At 38.8% G+C, this 16,539-nt stretch overlaps 2 protein-coding genes across 9 annotated transcripts in view; one reads left to right on the forward strand and one right to left on the reverse strand.

The window, feature by feature from the left end:
• Mcmbp (minichromosome maintenance complex binding protein) overlaps window positions 1-13,186 on the forward strand; it is a 39,718-nt gene extending 26,532 nt beyond the window's left edge. The window contains exons 9-16 of one of the 3 annotated variants that reach the window (XM_078039916.1): window positions 283-461; window positions 783-906; window positions 2,498-2,615; window positions 5,217-5,382; window positions 6,262-6,395; window positions 7,813-7,977; window positions 10,624-10,712; window positions 11,285-13,186. In XM_078039916.1, coding sequence (XP_077896042.1) covers window positions 283-461; window positions 783-906; window positions 2,498-2,615; window positions 5,217-5,382; window positions 6,262-6,395; window positions 7,813-7,977; window positions 10,624-10,712; window positions 11,285-11,411 — 1,102 coding nt within the window. In that variant the 3' untranslated portion in view covers window positions 11,412-13,186. The remainder of the gene's footprint in view (window positions 1-282; window positions 462-782; window positions 907-2,497; window positions 2,616-5,216; window positions 5,383-6,261; window positions 6,396-7,812; window positions 7,978-10,623; window positions 10,713-11,284) is intronic. The other 2 variants (XM_078039953.1, XM_078039985.1) reach the window with 2 other exon arrangements.
• Window positions 13,187-13,722: 536 nt separating this feature from the next.
• Window positions 13,723-16,539, reverse strand: part of Inpp5f (inositol polyphosphate-5-phosphatase F) — an 83,293-nt gene continuing 80,476 nt past the window's right edge. For 3 of the 6 annotated variants that reach the window (XM_078039277.1, XM_040272947.2, XM_078039525.1), the window contains 2 exons: window positions 16,250-16,337; window positions 13,723-15,940 (listed from right to left, as the gene is read on the reverse strand). In XM_078039277.1, the coding sequence (XP_077895403.1) occupies window positions 14,785-15,940; window positions 16,250-16,337 (1,244 nt within the window). In that variant the 3' untranslated portion in view covers window positions 13,723-14,784. The remainder of the gene's footprint in view (window positions 15,941-16,249; window positions 16,338-16,539) is intronic. The other 3 variants (XM_078039329.1, XM_078039450.1, XM_078039677.1) reach the window with 3 other exon arrangements.

The following is a 16,539-nucleotide window of genomic DNA, read 5'->3' on the forward strand; positions in this document are numbered from 1 at the left end:
TAGTTCCAGAATGAGTGTGTGTGTCAAAATAACCTTATGAATGACATTCTGTAGCCCATTGATGGCAGTGCTAGTGACAGCATGTCGAGTGGAAACCGTCAGTTATGAAGAATGGAATAAGTTTATTCTATCAAACTGGCCTGAAATCTCTGTGGGGAAACTTTTGAGAATGAGGATCCACTTTCTGCTGTCTCAGGAGAGAAGTAGTCTTGGCTTGAATTCTAATTTTGCCTTCAGATATGCACATTACATTCACACCTTTGCAACTGGTGTCTAATACAGGGATGCTTCTGCATTGCTGGACCCTATGGAGTGCACAGACACAGCAGAGGAGCAGAGGGTACACAGTCCTCCTGCCTCCTTGGTGCCAAGAATTCATGTGATTTTAGCCCAGAAGCTACAGCACATCAATCCGTTGTTACCTGCCTGCCTTAACAAAGAGGAGAGCAGAACCTGTAAGTGTAAGTGAGCCAGACTCTTCCCTCCTAGGTCCAGAGCTGCCTGTGGCTTATACTCAAGAGTGGTGCTGAGATAGTTCCTCCTCCATCAGAATAGGTGTTTCCTGTAATGTCTGTGCTGGACCCTGTTCTCCTCATGTTAATTCTCTTATCGAGGGGGAGAGAAAGAGGGTGCAAGCTGTCATTGTCCCAGGAGCACCCTCATTTGTCACTGAGCGGCCAGTGTTCAGGTGCACACCAATTACCTGCTGAGCACAGCTCATTTGCTCCGAGACGCCTAGAGGAGCTGGCATGTGCTCTGAGTGGCTTTTCTTCCTCCTGCAGTCGTGTCGGCCTTCATGTCCGAGTTGTCTCCAGTCAGAGCAGAGCTGCTTGGGTTCCTCACACATGCGCTGCTGGGGGATAGCCTGGCTGCCGAGTACCTGATATTGCACCTCATCTCTACAGTGTAAGTGCCGTCTGTATTCTTGGTGGGTATCAAGGGCATTTCAGTGTGGTGTAGTCAGTGGAAAAGGTCGGGAAGGTTCTGGTGTAACTTATTAGGCTTCACATCTAATGTTAACAAGTGTTAGGCCAATTCTTTTTTTTTTTTTTTTTTTTTTTTTTTAAGGCCAATTCTTTGTTCGCATCAGTTTTTTGATTTTGTCCCCTCAATGTTAGAGCCAAAATCAAATAAAGGGCCTGGCTGATGAGTAAAATGAGCTTCTTCTTTTTTTTTTTTTTTTCCTTTTTCCTTTTCCTTTTCTTTTTTTGCAGGGCTAGGGATTGAACCCAGGGCCGGAACATGCTAGACTACTGAGCTGAATCCCAGCCACTTTTTACATTCTGAATTCTGTTTGCACATCCCGAGGCTTTGCTTCTAAAAGACAGTCAACAAGTTACATCATGTGCACATTTTAATTTATACATTGACATTAGCCTCACCCTTTGACTCCACTTTGTTTTCTGATTTCAAAAATAATGTGCTCCTTCAATAAGTTCAAGGAACTTGAAGAAAATAGCAGTCATCTGTTATCTCACCACTGGGAGATAATTTCAGGTACCACTGTGGTACTTATTCATGTTTTTATGTATATATACATGTACATTATATATACCAATATAGTTATCAGTTATACCCATATGTTGCCTTTAGCATTTAATACATATAAAACATTTTCCCATTATAATTTTTCATGAACTTTTTAATGGCTGCACACTGATTCATTATACAGTTGTGTTGTACTGTAAGCATCTCCTAGTTTTTCTCTGTGGTTAACCACAACATTGTAGTAAACAGCTTGGTGCCATGATTCTTACTTTCCTCTGGTGGGATCTGAGATAATGGTACGTAATGACTGAGAGCTCAGATATTGGAACCAAACTGCCTGATTTTGAATCTCGGCTCTATCAGTTTCTGACTAGACGAGCCTGTTACAGGTCAAATATCTCTAATCCCCAAACTGGAAATAATCCCAGCTCTGAAACTTTTTGAGCACCACTGGGCTCTGTTTCAGATTATGGAGCATTATGGATTTTGGATTTCAGATTATCGATGCTTACCCAGTAAAGTTCTGTGCCTCAAGATTTCTCATCTGTAAAACAAAAATAATAAAACCTATCTCAGAATGTTTGGAAATGAAATGAGTAAGTGTATAAGCTCTTAGAATAATATTGGCTATTAATTTTATTTGCAGTTATTCTGGTAGATCAAATAGCTAGACAAATTCCAGCTGCTTGAGACTGAGGCAGGAGGATTATAAGTTTGAGGGTCAGCCTGGAAACCCTACTAAGACCCTGTCTCAAAATAAAAAAGAAGGGACAGGTGTATAGTGCAGAGGTAGAGTGCTCCTGGGTTCAATCCCCAGTACCACACACCAAAAAAAAAAAAAAAGAAAAAGCTAGCTTGAATATTATTCTATATTTTTAATGATAACAGTAAGCTAAATTTTATTTGCTTTTTAATGAAATCAGGAAGTCACTTCAGTATCTCATTTATTGATTTATTTTTCTTTCTTTCTTTCTTTCTTTTTTTTTCTTTTTTCTTTTTTTTTCCCTAGATATACAAGAAGAGATGTTCTTCCACTAGGAAAATTTACAGTTAACTTGAGTGGTTGCCCACGGAATAGTACCTTCACAGAACACTTATATCGAATTATTCAACATCTTGTTCCAGCAGTAAGATCAATATAAATACTCATCATAAACATAAAGCACACCAAAAATCCTTCTCATTGTCTTCCATTCAACCCACATACCTAAATTTGAGATTTTAGTAGCTGTCACTTAAGAGGAAACAAAGCCTGCCAAGTTACATGATTGAAAGCATGCTCTCTCTCCTAAACGTCCCACATTTCTTGCGTTAGCACAAATTTCTCTAAGTCTAACAAGTCACAGAATCCCAGTAACTCTTAAAATTGTACTCTCAGTCAATGCCAATTTGTGCAATTTGGTATCCTTTGCATTAAAATCTTTAAATGAGCTCTAAATTATAGGAACCTCCTCCTTTTAGCTAAGGTAATTTAAAAAAAAAAAAAGACCTTCATCTTCATTGCCCCAGTTTCAATTGTTATTTGGGAAGTTGAGCTTTCTTTACTTGCCAGGTGATCTGGAGTACAGTATTTCTGTGTGTAAGGATCTTGGGAACAGGGGAATTGCGTCTGACACATCATGTGATAGAAAATACTGATCCCCTTTTGCTTTGGGAATGTAAGAGTTTAGTCTGGATCAGTCACTGAACCAGTTTATTGAGTGTGTCTAAGTGCTAGCATTTTTGCAGATCCTTAAGGAGTAGTGACCAGAATAGATGAGCCTTTCTCCCTCTGATAAAGTCCTAAGATGCAGAGAGGTAGTTTATGTTGGGTGCATGTATCATTAATTTCCCACATTTTAGAAGTAAAGTTGAAAATGTTAAAATAATAATTACCTTCAAACATAGGTGTTTTTGTAAAAATAACTTTTCCCAAATTAAAAAAAAGAAAAAGTAATAAAAATGAACTTTTTCTACATTTTTGCTAATCTCTTTAATATCTAAATTAATAGGAGATCCCTAGATTTTTTTTTTTGTCTTTGCATTCAGTCTGTTATAATGTGATGTTTTGATTCTTTTTTTTTTTTTTTGGAAGGGTAGTTGGAATGTGTAATTTTATCTGCTGCAGTAAAATTCATTAGTCTTAATCTTGTACATTGAAAATATCTGGGTAAAAATCATAATTTTTATCTCATAGGTCCCATTAGAGAGTCTTGGCAATTCCCTAGGTTCTGTACCACTTTGTGGGTGTGGGTGTGTTTGTGTATCATTGGGAGTTGAACCCAGAGCAGAGGCCCTCTACCACTGCACCACACCCCTACCCCCCTTTTTTTTGTCGTTTTGAGATAGGATCTTGCTAAGTCGCCCAGGCTGGCCTCAAATTTTAGATCCTCCTGCCTCAGCCACCCAAGTTGCTGCTGGAATTACAGGTGTGAGCCATGGCACCCAGCTCTCTACCACTTTTCAGTAATTACTGAAATAGATCCCTTGCCCTCATGGAGCTTAAATTTTTGTGGTGAAAGACCAACAAATAAATTAATCTATGGTATGTCATTTATGTGCCCTATAGAATAAAGCCCCAGGAGGAGGAGACAGAGTCCTGGTAGTGGCCCAGGACAGAGCTGCCAACATTCATAGCATGGGCAGGAAAAGCCTAGCTCCCAGGACGCCTCCTGACAGAACTCGGGGAGTCCAGTGACAGACCTGGGGGCTGCTCAGGGGCTGTGCAGAGAACAGATTCAGAGCCACCAAGGAGCGTGTGCTTGGCAGTGTGAGGAATGCCAGCATGGAATGAGCCCTGGGGAAACCGGGAGGCAACCCGAGTCCACTCAACTGGGAGGCCAAGGTTTAAGTAGCACATACGGAGGGCAAGAGTGAGCATCCTTGCATGTTATCAGGGGAAAGTGCTGTAGGTTCTAATGTGGTGTGAGCTTTCCCCTTCGTATTCTCTTCCTGCACCACTTTGGAGGGCATTTGCTTTTTCACTTTACCACATCCCATCACCTCCTGTGTCTAGAAGTACTTCCTGCACACTTGGCTATTTACGGTCTTATGTAGCTTTCACCGTAGGTTATGCGAGAATGGCCTGCCTGTGCTCTGCAGTGCCAAGCCTGGCTCCCCACCACAACACATATGCTGCTTCTCAGGCTGAGTCTAGAAAAGTGAAGTGCATTGAGGGCAGGGCCAAGGGGCACTGGGAGTGCTGTGGGCCGAGCATAGAGGCAGTGTCCAGGGCTTGGCAGATTCCCTGCTCTGGCAGACTTGGGGCAACAGCGGTGAGCCCTGCAGCACCAAGATGGTTCAGTGTGCTCTGCTCCTTGAATTTTCTTTCAGCACTTCCGTTCAAAAGTGTCTGTAGTAGTCAGTGATGAATGAATATGATTTTCATCCAAAGAGCATAGTGAAAAATGATGAGTTTTTCTCTCCCTTTCTTGAAGAATAAAATACTTTGTTTTGCTAGCTTGTGTTATGGGAAGAAGTCAGTTGTCTACCATTTGTCACCGACAGAATAGAACTGATTCTTTAAGACTATTGAATAAGACATTTGAGAATAAAGCTGCTTCCAGAGTGAGTGAAAATCTAACACAGGAAATAGCTGTATCTGTGTGTCTCAGAGTTCTAGAGGTCATGTCATTACTCCCTTAGAAATATATAAGATCATTCTATCTGAAAAAAGTTTTTGACTCCAAATACATGCTTTCTTACAACAGCAAACTTCAATCCTTGCTCATTAAACATTTCCCTTGCAGTCCTTTCGCCTGCAGATGACTATAGAGAACATGAACCACTTAAAATTCACTCCTCACAAAGACTACACAGCCAACCGCTTGGTCAGTGGACTCCTCCAGCTGCCCAACAACACTTCCCTCTTCATTGATGAAACGCTCCTGGAGCAAGGGCAGCTGGACACCCCAGGTATGCACATGGACGCCCCCTGTCACCCTTTTCTGGCTAAAGTTAAGCCTGGTAATGACTTTTCAAAAGGATGTCTGTGGATGAAGACAAATGTGTATTGGAAAATATTTCAGATGAAGGCTTGGGGTGTGCATTTAATTAAACATCATAAACTGAGCACTCAACTATTTAGTCTTCACGATTTTTAAAGCAGTACATTAGCACAAATAGCTTTTTAAAGGCTGAAATGGGAGGTTTTGCCTTTAATCTGCTACCTCATAGGAGAGGTATAGAGAAGATGTAGTAAAACATTTGATATCTCCCGTTGAACTTTTTAAACATTTTGTAGAGAATCTTTGAAAAAAATATTTAATGGATCAGATGGTTTGAACTAACCTCAATTATGGAGCATGTTATAAAATCACAAGAAAGTGGAGTGCCTTATCTTGTGCTCAGGTGAAGAGAATCAAGATGGCACTGTGCTGGTGATCAGTTCAGGAGGTAAAAATAGAAGAAACAGTACTGTAGGCTGTGTACACCTCAGGCAAAGGTGAGAATAGGCCCAGTCAAATTGAGTAAGATCACTGTAGCCCTGTGACCACACTACCTAGGAAGTGACCTCACTTGCTGGGGTCCCATTAGTATCCTGTGGTGGATCAGACATTAGGCATTAGGGTGAGTATTCTTTGTCCCAGACAGCTCCAGCAGGCCTCATGCTGTCTGTCTGTGGAGCTCATCACCTAGTGAATGTTTGCTTGGGGACACTCAGCTTATAAATCGGTCATCCTTCATAGTCTTTATTTAAGCAGCACAAACCTCACGTCTATAATCCTTGTCAGCCAAACTAATGTTCCTATGATTAAGATCAAGTGACTGAAAATGATGTTCTTACTCTTCTAGGTGTTCACAATGTGACAGCTCTGAGCAACCTAATAACCTGGCAGAAGGTGGACTATGACTTCAGTTACCACCAGATGGAATTTCCCTGCAGTATCAACGTACTGATTACTTCAGAGGGGCGGTCACTCCTCCCGGTAAAAAGAGTCACTTTTAAATGTAGATGGCTATGTTTTTGTTTTATGTTGGTGTTGCTTCCAAGTTCTATTTCTTCATTGTGGCTGCTGACTATTAAAAAGGGAATAAGTTATTTTGTTCCTGCCTTGGGATGGAAACTTGCAGCTACCAAGAAGCAGCCATCAGGAAGTCACAGGATCACCTGGCTATTAGCACAGACATGCCCCCATCTGAGCGTACAAAGTAAAAGCTGTCTGCGGGTGGATTAACATCCAGACTTCCGCTTGATTGCCTTTGTCCCATTATTTTCTGTCACTTACATGAGAAATAGTTTAGCTTTCCTTATTAAATGTCCCTAATCACCTGGTAATGAATTTTATACTTTATGGTGAAATGGAGTAGCTGATCAAGAGGTTTGAATTTTGAGGATGATGAGAAATACATCCCAGGTATTTAAAAGGTGTATAGCTACTCTGTAGAGTTCACTTGTGAACATGAGGAATAACCTTTGACATTAGTAAGTTTTCTGTGGAAAAGTACAATAAAAAGTTAAATTGGGGGCTGGGGATGTGGCTCAAGCGGTAGCACGCTCGCCTGGCATGCGTGCGGTCCGGGTTCGATCCTCAGCACCACATACAAAACAAAGATCTTGTATCTGCCGATAACTAACTAAATAAATAAATATTAAAAAAAAAAAAAAGTTAAATTGGCCAGGAATGGTAGTGCATGGTGGTGCATGCCTGTAATCCCAGCAATTTAGGAGTTTAGGAGGCAGGAGGATCTCAAGTTCAGGAATAGCTTGGGCTGGGCTGGGGATATAGGTCAGTCGGTAGAGTGCTTGCCTAGTGTGCCCAAGGCCCTGGGTTCATTCCCCAGCACCATTAAAAAAATAATAATAATAATGATAACTGCCTTTTAGAGATGTCCACCTTTTTTTTTTATGTTTATTGATACCATTGAGGTTTGTTTTTTTCTTTCCCCTTTTGCAGTACTAGGAATTGAATCCAAGGGTACTTTACCACTGAGCTACATTCCCAGACCTCCAATTTTTGGTGTACCATGAATTGAACCCAGGGGCTCATAACCACTAAGCCACATCCCCAGTCCTTTTTTATATCTCATTAGAGACAGGGTCTTGCTGAGTTGCTCAAGGCCTTGCTAAGTTGCTGAGGTTGGCTTTTAACTCACAATCCTCCTGCCTCAGCCTCCTGAGTCTCTGGGATTACAGGCATGTGCCACCACACCCAGCAAAAGCTAGCCTCAGTAATAATTGCTGTGGTAGTTATAATGTATGTAAATCATTTTAAAAACTAATTCCCTTTCGCAAAATTAAGTGGTATTTCCTAATTCCCTTGGAAGCTGATAGAGCATGCAGCTTCTGCACATGTAGCTTAATCTAGGAATTTGAAAAATACTGGGTCCCGTTTCTCTTTTCAGGCAGACTGTCAGATTCATTTACAGCCTCAGCTAATCCCTCCAAACATGGAGGAGTACACGAATAGCCTCCTCTCGGCGGTGCTGCCTTCTGTGCTGAACAAATTCCGCATCTACCTGACCCTTTTGAGATTCCTGGATTATAGTATATCTGATGAAATAACCAAGGTACATTCAAGTTACATCAAGGATTTCCCTGTGTAAATTGTAATGTTTTGCCAATTTACATTTATTATTACAGATGGGGTAAATTTGCTCTTTGCTTTCTATGTCTTTCCTTTTTCTTCCTTTATAGTCTTTGTTTGTTTGAAATAGATATTGTTTCCTGCTGTCTCATTTTATTCCCTGGACTTTTTAAAAAATAATATTTTCTTAGTAGCTTCCCAGGAGCTAAAATTATTAATATCTTTTTTTTGGCGGTGCTGGGGGATTGAACTGGGGGCCTCACACATGCTAGGCAAGTGCTTTTCCCATTGAACCACATCCCTGGCTCTTAATATCATAATTATATAATCATTTAGGATTAATGGTCAATTTAATTACAAGAATACACAAAAATTTTGCTTCATTATGATTTTTTTTCTCCATGCTATTGTCATAAAAATTCCACCCGTATGCACTGGTAATTATTACTTTACGTACGTGTCTTCTAAATCAGGCATTTCTGCTGATCTCTATTAACTGTGCAGTTGCCTTTGCTGGTGCCATTTGTTTCATCCTGCGGGTTCATGTTCTTGTCTAGCGTCCTTTCATTTCAGCCTAAAGAACTCCCTTTAGTGTTTTTTGTAGGACACATCTGTTCATGAGAAAGATTTTGCTTATCTAGTATTGTCTTTTCTCTCCCATGAAATGGGGATTGAACCAGGGACACTCTACCACTGAGCTATATCCCTGGCCCTTATTGTTTGAGACAGGGTCTCACTAAGTTGCTGAGACCGGCTTCAAACTTGTGATCCTTCTGCTGCAGCCTCCTAAGTCATTGGGATTTCACTGCACCTTGATGGGGTTATTCTCCTTAAGGCTAATTTTGCTGAATGTAGAATTCTGGGTATCATCTTTTTCTTAGCCCTTTGTGTCTTTTCACTGCCTCCTACTTCTATTCTATGATTTCTGGTGACAGGATCCTTTGTACATAATCAGTCATTTTCTATAGCATTCAAGAATATCTCTGGTTTTTTTGTTTGTTTGTTATTTCCAATTATTGTGTGTGTGTATGTGTTGCTGCAGAGCAGATCCAGAGTCCCAAATATGCCAGGCAAGGGCTCTGTGCTCTGCCACTGAGCCACAGCTCCCACCCCAACCCTTGTCTTGTCTGGCTTTGCCATTCTCTATTTAGTAAGACATGTTCTCTTAGTTTCCTTTAGTTTATACAGTAGCCCCTCCCCCTTACTTACGAAAGATTCATCCCAGGATCCCCAGTGTGAGCCTGAAACCGCAGATAATGCTCTCTATGACAGGATTCATGCATTAAGCACAGCAAGAGATTGACAACCATAATTGATGAGAGAACATTTATAGCAATATACTGTAATAAAAGTTCAGTGAATGTGGTCTCTTCCCCTCTCAACTGCCTCTACAGAGCAGGTGGCATACACAGTGTGACTATGCCAATGAAGGATGACATGTTCCAAACAGGACAGGGCAAGATTTTGTCACAACACTTAGAATGGCTCACAATTTAGAACTCTTTTTGGACTGCAGGTAAAAGTGCACCATTGTTCGTGGTCTCTCTTACTTCTCTGAAGATATTTAAAATAACCAGTTTAAAATGTTTGTCTAGTGGGTCTAATATTTGGGTTTCTTCAGGAACAGTTTCTTTTGACTCTTTATTTTTAGTTTGTGGGCTGTGTGTACCTTCATCTTTGCATATCTGATTTTTCAAACATTTCAAATAACATAATGTGGCACCTCTGTTTTAGAAACTAGGTTCTAGGGTTTGTTGTATGTTAGTGCTTTTAGATTTATCCCCCCTCCTTTGTTTTAGAAACATTTAAAAAATATCTTTTAGTTGTAGATGGACACAATACCTTTATTTCATTTTTATTTTTATGTAGTGCTGAGGATCAATCCCAGTCCCTCATGCATGCTAGGCAAGTGCTCTACCACTGAGCCACAATCCTGGCCCCCTTTCCCCTCTTTTTGAGGTTCTAAAGATCAAACACATTGCATGTGCTAGGCAAGCACTTTACCACTAAGCCCTGTCCCCACTGGTGAGTCTTCCAGGAAATCACCAAAAAGGTCAGATAATGACAGTTCTCTGGCAGCCCTGCTTTGAAGAAACTCTGGCCCTGTTCTGGGCTCTAGTCTGCCATTTTTGAAGCTATCACCAGGGGGCCCCCGGTATTGTAGAATATGGGAGTAAAGCAAGTTAAAATGCCACAAAGCTCATCTTTCTTACCAAGAATCACCTCTTTTTCCTTCATAAATGTTCCCTAGATTGCTGCTAGGGTCACGTTTATTTCCAGAGGTTTGAAAAAGCGGATTCTGATCACTGCTTTCTGCAGTTTTCATGGTTGTCACTCTTCCCTATTCAAAGGCATCAGTTGTTAGGCAAGTTGCTAATTTTGTTTCACCTTCTCATTTTATTTTGTTTAGAATATTTTCATCAGTAGCATTTTTCTGTGTGTAAAATTTCAGTTCTCCATCCTTTTTTCCATCTATATTCTTGTTTGTCTAAGAGGTGGAGCTGACATCCTCATTTTTTCATTAATCAAAGGACCAAGTATCTTATTTCTTACAAAAACAATGGTTTTTAAGTACACTTAAGGGAGTTTTAAAGGAACCTTATAAAGTACATTTACTCTTTCAATAAAGGCAGTTGAAGATGATTTTGTGGAAATGCGAAAGAATGACCCTCAGAGCATCACTGCTGATGACCTCCACCAGCTGCTGGTGGTAGCGCGGTGAGTAGTATATATGCTCATAATTGCTTTTTCTGAAAGCTGTGCATTTATTTAGCAGTAACTCAGACTTCTAAAAACAGCAGAATTTTTTTCTTTTTAAACAACGCCTTCTAAAGAAGGGATTATTGAGGGGGAATTCTGTTTGGACAGTTGCCTCATAAATGGAACAGGAATGCTGCTTATCCTCTAAGCTTCAAAGAGCCAGCTACCCTCCAATTCTTGCTCTTCCGGGAATTCCTTGTGGGGTCTAACCTAGCTCTTGACTTGTGTGTAGGTGGTCTTCGTCTGGACTGTGGGGATTTTTTTGTGTGTGTGTGCTTTTTTTTTTTTTTTTTTTTGGTACCCGAGATTGAACTCAGGGCCTCTGAGCCACATCCCTAGCCCTTTTTATTTTTTATTTAGAGACAGGGTCTCCTCTAAGTTGCTGAGGCTGGCTTTGAACTCGCAATCCTCTGCCTTAGCCTCCAAAACTGCTGGGATTACAGGTGGCAACACTTGGATGATTTTTTTTAATAGTATTCCTAGATCTTAAATTTTTTCTTAGACTTAAATGTGTTTCTGTTTCAAACCAGGTTTCTGTCTCTCAGTGCTGGGCAGACGACACTGTCAAGAGAACGATGGCTAAGAGCAAAGCAGCTCGAGTCTTTAAGAAGAAACAGGCTTCAACAGCAAAAATGTGTGAATGGAAATGAACTTTAAAGTTCTGATACCTATTTGAGTAGTAATGGGCAAAACTGTAGCCACATTATTGTAAAATTCAAATATCATTTATACCACAGTTTTATACATAATTTGTATCAAAACCCAATGACTTTTCTTGAAATCAAGCCTGATGACATCTGAAGTTTATATGATACTCAGTGAGGGCTTTTACCTTACTGATTTTATGGAACTTTTGAAGTTTTGTTTTATAATGATATAAATTAGTAATGGTGTACAAAAATGTATTTGATATTAAAAGTTTAATATTGATAAATGTTGCTGATTATACCTATTTCCTTAGCTGCAGCTAAGTCATAGGCCAGACTCTGTTCAAATGCTAATGTTAACTTCATTTGAAGAAAATTGTTGTAATTTCAAAGTTGGAGGGATTGTGCTCTTGAGATTTCTATGTCTTTCCAATTAACAGTGGATTTGAGTATGTTCAGTAGTCAAAGTTTGGTGAATGAACATACTTGCTAGATTCACGGGTAAAATCCTATAGTATCATTTCCCAGATATTTGGCCACAGAAACATTCTAACAGTTATTAACAGCTTGAAAAACTAGCCTTTTACATGGCACTGGTACCCAGATTTTGCATTCTATGGACCAGTAAAATTCTGAAAATTTGGGGACAGGGTTGTCAATTTATTTTGGCAAGTAATCTGAAAGAAATCATTGTGGATATATTTGAGGTTTTTTTTTTAAATAAAAGGACAATCTCAGAATAAGAGGTAGTCTTTTAAATGGAATAAATATAGCTTTTTGAAGAACGCTATATTGTCCTTATGTTTCTCATTACATCCCAGTACATTTGGAAACTACTATTTTATGGGATCACTTAAGGGAACACAACCTAATGAAGTTCTGCTAAAAAAAAAGAATCTAAGTAGACTTTAAAAATATTTTTTAAAATAACTCTTTAGGAAAAACTTTTTTTTTTTTATGGTACTGAGATGGAAGGTAGGGCCTCACCTCTGTTAGGCAAGCTGCACCACTGCACTGTATCCCCAGAAGAGAAAAAAGGATTTTAAAACTAATAAATGGCATTTAGTTACTTTAAAGATTGGATTTTGAGACATAGAAGTTTATCAGTTCCAAATGTGCTGGATGAAGAAATATTATCTGCTAGTCCTGTAAAGGCCCAATGCAAGGTTATGTTTTCCCCAGACCAATTGGTTTTGATGTACAAATCTTTAAAGGAATGAAATATTACTAATATGTAGAAAGCAAAATGGTATCATTGTGGCAACAAGAGTCTTTAGAAGGGTTAGAATGCTTTTTTAAGCTACCAATGGTATATATAAATCTAGTAACTTACCTCATTGAAAACAGATCAATTAAATGAGTCCTTAAAATTTTTTTCATGTAAGGAAGGCTTAAGTTGACATTGATTTTAACCAAGAAAACAGGGTCAGCCTTGAAAAGTCAAGGAATTCATTATGCCTAATGAAGGGAAGTAAAAATTAGTTGTTCTTTTCCTACATTTAAATCTATTTTTATAAACTAATGTAAATAATGTTTATATTAGAACTCTAACTGGTTTTCATTTTTATAACTGGTAGACTACACCTTCCTTCAACTTTCAGAAATAAAATGAAGGCTCAACTGAATCTGAGAATGAAAAACATTATCTTTGTCCTAGAACAAAGTAGGTTAGTTTCCATGTGTCTTGACTGTGCCAATGTACATGATAATCTACCAAAGAAATCATAATTTTGCTTGATCTTGCAGAAATGTTCCCTTGAAATAAAACTTCCCCAATTATCAGTACCTTGGACTGTTTTTCATGAATTATGTAAGATATGATCTATGTAGACAAGCCCTGTGTTCACTTGGAAACACATTACAGGGTGAATTTAAGTATAGGAGGTAGTGCAAATGCTCTCCTGCCCACCACCCACCCAGGCAGATTACACACTCTCCCTTAAGAACACACACGTTCAGATTTGTATTAATTCAGACATTATATATCCTTGTTTTAAACATTGCCTTAACTTTAGTTAAGAAAGTTAACGAACTTATTATATATGCTTATTTTCTCACCTGATCTTGGCTTGTATTTTTACTTGTGTTGTAGAACATTATTTTCAAGACCAAGTTGGTAAGAACAGAATAAAGCATTCAGTTTTGAATGTTTGGAATTTAAAAGTACTGTTTGATTCACTTTCATCATTTTCAAAATCATGAGAATACTTCAAAGAACTGAAATAACACTCAGAATAAGTATGCAGTTATAACAAATTTACCACTTGTGAATTCTTTAAATCAAACCCTTGATCAAATGTCATGCAAGGAACTCTCGCACATTATTTTAAATTACAATGGTACTTTATTTTAATAGTCACAAGATTTGACACTTCAAAAAAAAAAAAAACACCACTAATAAATAACAAACGTGGAATGCTTATTAAAGTCACAGTAGACATAATGTTCAGCCGAGAATTGCTTTGAGATATCAGAGAAACCAATACTTGCTGGAATATGCTGTGTAGCTTTCTTACTATTTGGGTTATATAGAGGCCCCGGTTCTTTGTGGACAGGGTTATGGTCGAAAAACCAGTTTCAGCACAAGCTGTGCTTCAGACTAAATTTTCAGTAGTTGCGACAGTCTGCACAAGATGTTGAAGAATGCCCCCCCGGAAAAAGGTTAAAATTTGAAAACTTCCTTCTAGAATTTCCAGTAGCCAATATATTCTTACATCCCTGAAAACAGAGCAAAATGAAATTTAATAGATAATGTCATTCATATTGACAAGACAGGTTTATATTATACTTGGCAAGTGTACATTTTGGGGAATATAGGCAGAATATATTCAAGTTGGAACATGGGAAAAATCAGGACCAAATGAGAATATGTTTCTTGACCAATGTCAAAAATCCTCAATCAACTTCCTAGAAAATGATTAAAAGCCATCACAACTGAACAATTTTTTTTCAATATTCAGATGTTTCTCCACACTTGGAACACTAGTCACTAAAAACTAAAGTGTATGATCCACCTTGTAGAGGTAATGCATAGGAATGAACTGACAACAGAAAACTGCTGAGCCTTTAAATGGGTCAATGTCTAACCTTTATATCTGCTTCCTAGAGTCCATTCCTCTTTTCCCTCTAAAAACCAGTTCAAGTTGTTCTGAAGTGACCTGTTACAGAATATAAACCGTTCAGGTCTACAGAATCTAGGATTTTGGATTTCTAGCCTTGACTCCAATTTGGAAACCTCAGGTTCAGACTTCTTTAAAACCCTTCCCAATGAAACAAAAATTTGTAATCCGTAGATTAAGACATACAAGTTAAAATAGCCTAATATGTGAAAACTCCTTTTTGAACTTTCAAATAAAAGCCAAAGGCTTCTTTGTGGCCAAAATCTAAATCTGAATTATTCGTGTCTGGCATTGTGTAAACATATTTTTAAGTTCCTTTTGCTGGACTTCATTAACTACTTCTGGCTCTGCAGGACTCTTCTGAACTTTAGCTACTGCTAAGTTTATGCCATGGGTTAACCCAGCTTGTGTAATACTAGCAACCTGGACCATGGAACTGCGAATCTTTGCAAAGGGAGAGACTGCTCTGCTGCTACTGCTCTCTGAAGGAGAAGGAGTTACATGAAGCCCTGACTCAAGTTCCAACATGCCTGAACCAGAACCAGGGGTCTTTTGAAATATAACAGAGTGCAGTGGTTCAACTGACAAAAACTGTGGGCCTGTTGCAGAAAAAGACACATCTAATTGAGATGGTCGAGAAGGTATTAGTTCTGCTGATTCTGATTTGGTTTCTTCATTAGAAACCTGATTGATCATATGATTTCCTTCCTCACTAGCTTGCTGAGACACACACCTGATCTCTGATAGCTCCGCAATTTTGTTTTGTGCATCTTGCACAAATCTGTGGCAATAAATATCCACAGGCTTGGCAAAACCAGTCAATATATGTATATTGTCAGCAGAAGGACTTTTTTTCAAAGGAGACACCCGGCCTTTTCCAAGCCCACTTCCATGAGCAACAGTAATGTCTGAAAGAGCATGAATGCTAATATCAGTGCTGCTGATAGACTGGGATCGACTGCCTAATCGAGGTGCTGAAGCAATAATACCACAACTAGGAAGAACATAATCTACTGGCCCTACACTCTCTAAAGAATTAGCTAACTGCCTGTCTTCATCAGACTTGGAATTTGTAAGGAATTCATCAGAGTGGTATGAGTCATTATCTGAAGACATGTCCCCATCAGACTCTGCCTGGACCTTATTGTCCATTACTCCTGAGTGTTCCAAAGTCTCAAGACTACTATCTGATTTCCAAAGATTGACTTTTAAATTTGGTTTTAGAAAGTTAACTTTCATTTCAGGTTTCGTGAAGTTTCCTAACTTTCGAAGGTTGCCAATATTTACATTGGATTTGGTCTGCTTCACTTTTTGATTTAGAGATGAAAATTTGCTCATTAAAAAATTCTTCCCCTGGGCCAAAGAGCCTTGGTTTTGAGATCTGATACCAATGATGTCTTCGTGAGGTTTACTGCTCTTCCTATAAATTAGAAAAGAAAAATATCAATTGTCCATGGAATCCAGTATCACCATTCTAATAAATGAAGATGATTTGCTTATTTAAATTGATTCTGATTCTATGAAAAATGCATCCTTTAACTGATAAGCCCAAATAACTTCTTGGGATTTGATAATAAAATAACACTGTCCGATAGAAATATGAGAGCTACATAAGAAATTTAAATGTGGTTTCCCCCATTCCTCCCCTTGGACATGCCTTTAAAGAACTAAGACCTTGGATAATAATGTCTTTATTCTTGGAAGAAAATCTTAGAAGTGGTATGCTCACCTCTCAAGTTTTTTCTCAATTATAGGTACATCCAATCCCATAGCCTGCTTGGTTATCTGAAGCATCTCTGCAATGCACTGAAGGGTATCTGAAACCCAAATATAACCACTTAACATCTCCAAAAACATACAAAACATACTAAAAATAAAGCTGCTCAAATTCATACAAGCTTGACTAAAATCTGTGATCATGCACTTAAATACAGGTTTAAAAATTGCTACTTGTCCACTAGTCCCCCCACTAATTTAAAATGTTCTAAAACAAATTTTAACAGAAGATATAGAGAATCC

The sequence above is a fragment of the Ictidomys tridecemlineatus genome, chromosome 1 (genome assembly GCF_052094955.1).
Source record: "Ictidomys tridecemlineatus isolate mIctTri1 chromosome 1, mIctTri1.hap1, whole genome shotgun sequence".
Lineage (NCBI taxonomy): Eukaryota > Metazoa > Chordata > Mammalia > Rodentia > Sciuridae > Ictidomys > Ictidomys tridecemlineatus.